Below are 8,133 nucleotides of genomic sequence, written 5' to 3'. Positions count from 1 at the left end.
TTTGTCATAAATAGCTCTTATTATTTTGAGGTACGTTCCATCAATACTGAATTTATTGAGTGTTTTTAGCATGAAGGGCTGTTGAATTTTGTCAAAAGCCTTTTCTGCATCTATTGAGATAATCATGTGATTCTTGTCTTTGGTTCTGTTCATATGCTGGATTACGTTTATTCAGAAGTCTTAATATACATGAAGATGCAGCTACCATAAGAGATGGAGACAAGTATCATATGCGAGGAGCAAGTGGAAAAGGCTTTTTTCCTTTGACTCACAGAAGGAATTTTCAGAATTGTCCAGATGATGTTTGTGTAGGAGAGAATAACTAATGTCAAGGTGACCATCAATGTTACCACAGCTAAAAAAAATGCCATGAATTCTAGAAAGTGAGTGTTTGTGCAAGAAAGCTGCAGCATTGGAGAAGAGTCACAGATAAAATGATCAATTACATTGGAGGCACAGAAATCCAACTGCAGCAGAAGCATTACTGGTGGAAAGATTATCAGAAACCCTGCAAGCCAGGAGCTAAAGACGAGAAGGATACAAACTCTGGTGTTCATGATGGTTGTGTAATGAAGAGGTTTGCAGATGGCCATGCAGCGGTCATAGGACATGGCAGCCAGAAGGTAAAATTCTGTCACCCCCAAGAAGATGAAAAAAAATAGCTGAGCCACACACCCATTGTAAGAAATGGTTCTGTCTCCTGTCACAACAGTGACAAGGAATCTGGGAATGCAGACAGATGTGAATGAAATTTCCAGGAATGAGAAGTTCTGAAGGAAGAAATACATGGGAGTCTGCAGATGGGGATCTGAAAGTGTGAGGGTGATAATGATCAGGTTCCCAGTCACACTTAACATGTAGGTAACAAGAAGAAATATGAAAAGTACAACCTGCCACTGTGGGTCACTTGTCAATCCAAGAAGAATAAAGTCTTTTACTGCTGTGGAATTTCTCATTATTTTTTTCTTTAGAAAAGTATTCTGTATTTTAGCTGTAAAATAGGTGAAGAAACCAGAAAGCTATGACACCAGTAAAGCAAATTTGTATTTTTTTTTCTGTCTGGCTCTTTCCATTTACCATAATGCCTTCCAGGTTCATCCATGATGTCACAAATGGCAGTGTGGCAGTATCTCCTTCTTTTATGGGGCTGGATAACATTCCATTGTATCTAGTTATCCACCTATGCATCTATCTATTTAATACATATGTATATATTCCATGTCTTCAAAGGGTTTAGACTTGTAGCTATGTATGATAAATAAATCTAGAGAGCTAATGTACAGCACAAAGGCTACAGTTAATAATGTATTATATAAGAAGATAACTATGGGATGTGATGAATAGAATAATTTTGCTTGGACATAGTAATCCTTTCTCTATATATACCCATATAGAAAGATTATGTTATATACCTTACATACACACAATGAAATTAACTGTAGGCTGGGTGCAGTGGCTTATGCCTGTAATCCCAGCGCTTTGGGAGGCTAAGGCAGATGGATCACCTGAAGTCAGGGGTTTGAGACCAGCCTGGCCAACATAGTGAAACTTTGTCTCTACTAAAAATACAAAAGATTAGCAGAGTGTGGTGGCAGGGGCCTGTAATCCCAGCTACTCGGGAGGTTGAGGCAGGAGAATTGCTTGAATCCGGGAGGTAGAGAGGTAGAGGTTGCAGTGAGCAAAAAAAAAAAAAAAAAAATAAAATAAAATAAAAAAGAAAAAGAAACTAAATGTAAAAAAAATTAACTTTAGGCCGGATGCAATGGCTCATGCCTGTAATCCCAGCACTTTAGGAGACTGAGGCAGATGGATCACCTGAGGTCAGGAGTCCAAGAACAGCCTGGCCAATATGGTGAAACCTCATCTCTACTAAAAATACAAAAAAATTACCTGGGTATGGTGACGCATGCCTCAAGTCCTAGCTACTCCAGAGGCTGAGGCAGGAGAATTGCTTGAACCCAGGAGGTGGAGGTTGCAGTGAGCCAAGATTGTGCCACTGCACTCCAGCCTGGACAATAGAGGGAGACTCTGTCTCAAAAAAAAAAAAAAAAAAAAAAAAAAGAAAACACACACACACACAAAAACCTTTAAAAAACCTCATTGTTGCTTTTTGCTTTTAGAGAAAAATGGTTTTGTAGTACATAGATACCAAATACATTTTAAAAACTCTGTTGTTACCTTATAAATCAATTATTTCTGTATTTCCTTCATTATATTTTTACATATTTCAGAATAAATCTCTGTCTTCTAAATGTTTCAGTATATTCCCTGAAAACAAGAAAAAAGAAACTAAAACTTCTGAGATTAAGACATTTTCAAATGAAGCTCATGAGAATTCATAGCCAGCTTACTATGGTAGTCTTTGAAAATTTTTTGTTATTATTTTTCTCTTTATCTGTTTCGTTCTTTTTCTTTTGAATGAGGGTGGAGAAAGAGACGCTTATTCAAAAGAAAAGAAAAAAAGAAAGCGTCTCTTTCTCCACCCTCATTCAAATTTTTATAAGCTACTTTTCATAATTGACTCAGTTGTCTTTCCTCAGAGAAATTTATCAGAGAAATGTCCCTGATAATGGTGTATAGAAGTGTTTAGTGGACAGAAGAGTATCATATTCTTTACATTATCTTTTCTTTATATATTTCATTTAAATTGTGTGGTTTAATTTGACTTATATGTAATGTGAATAACTGAATTTACATAAAACATAAATATAAGCCATTAAAGCAAAAATTATATTCCTGAAAAAACATACTTACTTTTATGGTAAATATGAATGGTTTAGTGTAACTTATTTCAAAAGGTTTATTCATTGCTGAAACATAACTGCTGTTGGATTTTTCAAGAGCTTTTGCAATCTGTTTTTCCTCTATCATCTTGTATTTGTAATAAAATATCCAAAATATTGATAATAAAGAACAATTTCAAGAGCTTCTCTGTAACATTTACAAGAAGGGCATACATAAATACATTTTTATACATCAACCCAAATTTCACCAAGGATCTGAGGTCTTAGGATATCCTACCTACTGCCACTTTAAAAAGTATTATCATGATATAAATTTTAGTTGAAGGCTAATGTAGTGTCTTTCCAAGCTCGAAAGGTAAGAAGAAATGATCTTCTGTGCAGAAGCAATGTTATTCAGGCTAGTCATGATTTTATCTGCTCTGTTTACGATGGACTCAGGGGGATTAGTTAAACGAATAAATAAAAGGTACCATGAAGATTGGTGTTCTCATGACACCAACCACTAAATAATAGTCCAAATTGGTATACAATGTAGAATAAAATATTTAGGTGATACAGAAGCCTGAAATTAGAGCAGAAAAATATATAGAAGAATTTACTTTTTTATAATAATCCAAAACTGCAGTAATAGAAGAAAATAAATAATGAAGTAAAAAAGATTAGTAGTCTTTAAATGGTCAACTACTAAATTGTTAGTGAGTTGATTCTCTATTTTAGGGAAATGTTAAGAATTCATTCTGATGTTTTAGAACGGGCCAGTGGTCTCCATTGTTTCACATCATAAAAGATGTCAGACTTGTGTTTAAGGTTTTAATTTTTTCCATTGACTGATAACATAGAAAACCAGATTGTGATTATAATCACTACCATTTATTCACTCAATATTTACCTTTTAAAGCTTGTAAAGTGTTGGGCTCAGCCTTAGATTGTGAGAACGCATAGAAGATAAAGAGCTCTTAGCATAATTTTTACTTCTTGCAGAAAAGTGTGAAAATTCTACATTTTTTTGTAAGTATAAAATGAGGTTGCATCTTCATTAAAAAACAAAGACTTCAAATGTCCATGTCCTCAGATAGGAATGTACTCTCCTTTAACTTACGAATTTCCTGGGGGTGCTAACTTCATGCATCCTCACAGGTCCTTTGAGTTCTTCCTGCTGTGCTCCTTGTCCAGGAGTCATGTCCATAACTGTCCTGTCAGAGGATATCTTGAACCTGTTCCCACAGGAGCTGCTGCTTCCAGTTTTACCCATCGCCTCTGTTTCAGGGGATAGGTCACTGCTGCTTCCCCTGGACTTTCATATCCCAAGAAAATTACAGAAAATTACAGCTAGATAAGAGGAATAAGCTCTAGTGTTCTATACAATGGTAGGATGTCTATAGTTAATGATAATACACTATACAGTTTCAAATACCTGGAAAGAGGATATTGAATGTTTCCAATGCAGTCAGGTATGGTGGTTTGCACCTGTAATCTCAGAAACTCAGCAGGCAGAGGCAGGCAGATCCCTTGAGGCCAGGAGTTTGAGACCAACCTGAGCAATATTGTGAGACCCTGTCTCTGAAAACATTTTTTTAAAAAATTAGCCAGATGTGGTGGTGTACACCTGTAGTTCCAGCTACTCAGGCAGCTGAGGCAGAAGGACTGCCTGAGCCCAGCAGTTCAAGGTTACATTGAGCTGTGATCACGCCACTGCACTCCAGCCTGTGTAACAAAGTGGGACCCAGTCTCTATAAAATAAATAAACAAGTGTTCCCAACATAAAGAAATTATAAATGCCTGAAATGACAAATTTTCTAACTACTCTGATCTCATCACTACACATTATATGTATCAAACCATCACTATGTAACCTATAAATACGTACAATTTTGCCAGTTAAAAAAATAAAATGTTTTGTCTTTTGCCCACTTTTTCTGTCTTTTTAATTATACTTTAAGTTTGGGGTACATATGCAGAATATGCAGGTTTTTTACATTGGTGTACACGTGACATGGTGGTTTGCTGCACCCATCAACGTGTCATCTACATTAGGTATTTCTACTAATGCTATCCCTCCCCTAGCCCCCCACACCCCCTGAAAGGTCCTGGTGTGTGATGTTCCTCTCCTTGTGTCCATGTGCTCTCATTGTTCAACTCCCACTTATGCGTGAGAACATGTGGTGTTTGAATTCTGTTTCTGTGTTAGTTTGCTGAGAATGATGGTTTCCAGCTTCATCCATGTCCCTGCAAAGAATATGAACTCACCCTTTTTAATGGCTGCATAGTATTCCATGGTGTATATGTGTCACATTTTCTTTATCCAGTCTATCATTGATGGGTATTTGGGTTGGTTCCAAGTCTTTGCTATTGTAAATAGGGCTGCAATAAACATACGTGTGCATGTGTCTTTATAGTAAAATGATTTATAATCCTTTGGGTATATACCCAGTAATGGGATTGCTGGGCCAAATGGTATTTCTGGTTCTAGAGCCTTGAGGAATCGTCACGCTGTCTTCCACAATGGTTGAACTAGTTTACACTCCCACCAAAAGTGTAAGAGCATTCCTATTTCTCCACATCCTCTGCAGCATCTGTTGTTTCCTGACTTTTTAATGATTGCCATTCTAACTGGTGTGACATGATATCTCATTGTGGTTTTGATTTGTATTTCTCTAGTGACCAATGATAATGAGCTTTTTATTCATGTTTGTTGGCTGCATAAACGTCTTCTTTTTAGAAGTGTCTGTTCATATCCTTCACCCATGTTTTGATGGAGTTGTTTGTTTATTTCTGGTAAATTTATTTAAGTCCTTTGTAGATTCTGGATATTAGCCCTTTGTCACATGGATAGATTGCAAAAATTTTCTCCCATTCTATAGGTTGCCTGTTAACTGTGATGATAGTTTTTTTTTTTTTTTTTTTTATTCTGTGCAGAAGCTCTTTAGTTTCATTAGATACCATTTGTCTATTTTGGCTTTTGTTATCATTGCTTTTGGTGTTTTAAGCCATGAAGTCTTTGCCCATGCCTATGTCCAGAATGGTATTGCCTAGGTTTTCTTCTAGGGTTTTTATGGTTTTATGTCTTATGTTTAAGTCTTTAATTCATCTTTAGTTAATTTTTGTATAATGTGTGAAGAAGGGATCCAGTTTCAGTGTTCTGCATATTGCTAGCCAGCTTTCCCAACACTATTAAATTGCGAATCCTTTTCCCCTTGTTTGTTTTTGTCAGATTTGTCAAAGATCAGATGACTGTAGATGTGTGGCATTATTTCTGAGGCCCCTATTCTGTTCCATTGGTTTATATATCTGTTTTGGTACCAGTACAATGCTGTCTTAGTTACTGTAGCCTTGTAGTATAGTTTGAAGTCAGGTAGCGTGATGCCTCCAGCTTTGTTCTTTTTGCTTAGGATTATCTTGGCTATGTGGGCTCTTTTTTGGTTCCATATGAAATTTAAAGTAGATTTTTCCAATTCTGTGAAGAAATTCAGTGGTAGCTTGAGGGGGATAGCATTGAATCTATAAAGTACTTTGGGCAGTATGGCCATTTTCACGATGTTGATTTTTCTTATCCATGGGCATGGAATGTTTTCCAATTGGTTTGTGTCCTCTCTTATTTCCTTGAGAAATGGTTTGTAGTTCTCCTTGAAGAAGTCCTTCACATCCCTTGTAAGTTGTATTCCTAGGCATTTTATTCTTTTTAATAATTGTGAATGGGAATTCACTCCCAATTTGGCTTTTTGTCTGTTATTGGTGTATAGAAATGCTTGTGATTTTTACACATTGATTTTGTATCCTCAGACTTCGCTGAAGTTGCTTATCAGTTTAAGGAGATTTTGGGCTGAGACGATGGGGTTTTCTAAATATACAATCATGTCATCTGCAAATACAGACAATTTGACTTCCTCTTTTCCTATCTGAATACACTTTATTTTTTTCTCCTGCCTGATTACCCTGTCCAGAACTTTCAATACCATGTTGAATAGCAGTGGTGAGAGAGAAACTTGTGCCAGTTTTCAAAGAGGATGCTTCCAGTTTTTGCCCATTCAGTGTGATATTGGCAGTGGGTTTGTCATAAATAGCTCTTATTATTTTGAGATACATCCCATCAATACCTAGTTTATTGAGAGTTTTTAGCATGAAGGGCCGTAGAATTTTGTCGAGGGCCTTTCTGCATCTATTGAGATAATCATGTGGTTTTTGTCATTGATTCTGTGTACGTGATGAATTATGAAATATGAATTGCATATGTTCAACCAGCTTTGCATCCCAGGGATAAAGCTGATTTGATCATGGTGGATAAGCTTTTTGATATGCTGCTGGATTCGGTTTGCCAGTATTTTGTTGAGGATTTTTGCATTGATGTTCACCAGCGATATTGACCTGAAATTTTCTTTTTTTGTTATGTGTCTGCCAGGTTTTGGTATCAGGATGATGCTGGCCTCATAAAATGAGTTAGGGAGGATTCCTTCTATTTCTATTGCTTGGAATAATTTCAGAAGGAAGGGTACCAGTTCCTCTTTGTACCTCTGGTAGAATTCGGCTGTAAATCTGTATGGTCCTGGACTTTTTTTGGTTGTTAGTCTGTTAATTATTGCCTCAATTTCAGAGCCTGTTATTGGTCTATTCAGGGATTCAACTTCTTTCTGGTTTAGTCTTGGGAGGGTGTATGTGTCCAGGAATTGATCCATTTCTTCTAGATTTTCAAGTTTATTTGTGTAGGGCTGTTTATAGTTTTCTCTGATGGTAGTTTGTATTTCTTTGGGAAGAGTGGTGATATATCCTCTTTATCATTTTTTATTGCATCTATTTGATTCTTCTCTTTTCTTCTTTATTAGCCTGGCTAGCAGTCTATCAATTTTGTCGATCTTTTCAAAAAAAACACCTCCTGGATTCATTGATTTTTTTGAAGGTTTTTTTCGTGTCTTTCTCTCTCCTTCTGTTCTACTCTGATCTTAGTTATGTCTTGTCTTCTGCTAGCTTTTGAATTTGTTTGCTCTTGCTTCTCTAGTCTCTTAATGTAGATGTTAAGGTGTTGGTTTTAGATCTTCCCTGATTTTTCTTGTGGGCATTCACTGCTATAAATTTCCCTCTAAACACTGCTTTAAATGTGTCCCATGGATTCTGGTATGTTTTGTCTTTGTTCTCATTGGTTTCAAAGAACATCTTTATTACTGCCTTAATTTCATTATTTATCCAGTAGTCATTTAGGATCAGGTTGTACAGTTTCCATGTAGTTGTGCAGTTTGGAGTGAGTTTCTTAATCCTGAGTTCTAATTTGATTGCACAGTGATCTGGTGGACTGTTTGTTATAATTTCCTTTCTTTTGCATTTGCTAAGGAGTGTTTTATTTCCAATTATGTGGTCAATTTTAGAATAAGTGCATTGTGGTACTGAGAAGTATGTATAT

General features: G+C 36.3%; 1 protein-coding gene across 1 annotated transcript; it reads right to left on the bottom strand.

The window, feature by feature from the left end:
- Positions 1–167: 167 nt before the first annotated feature.
- Positions 168–956, bottom strand: LOC111541751 (olfactory receptor 6C75). Its single transcript, XM_023210614.3, has one exon. The coding sequence runs from the start codon at positions 954–956 to the stop codon at positions 168–170; it is 789 nt and encodes a 262-aa protein (XP_023066382.1).
- Positions 957–8,133: the final 7,177 nt, after the last annotated feature.

This window comes from Piliocolobus tephrosceles, chromosome 10 (assembly GCF_002776525.5).
Source record: "Piliocolobus tephrosceles isolate RC106 chromosome 10, ASM277652v3, whole genome shotgun sequence".
Lineage (NCBI taxonomy): Eukaryota > Metazoa > Chordata > Mammalia > Primates > Cercopithecidae > Piliocolobus > Piliocolobus tephrosceles.
Note: the sequence above shows the minus strand (reverse complement) of the source record. Positions and strands in the feature narration are given on the sequence as shown.

What these genes read in the sequence shown, in the direction of transcription:
- LOC111541751 (XM_023210614.3), bottom strand. Translation starts at nt 956, where the DNA reads ATGAGAAATTCCACAGCAGTAAAAGACTTTATTCTTCTTGGATTGACA.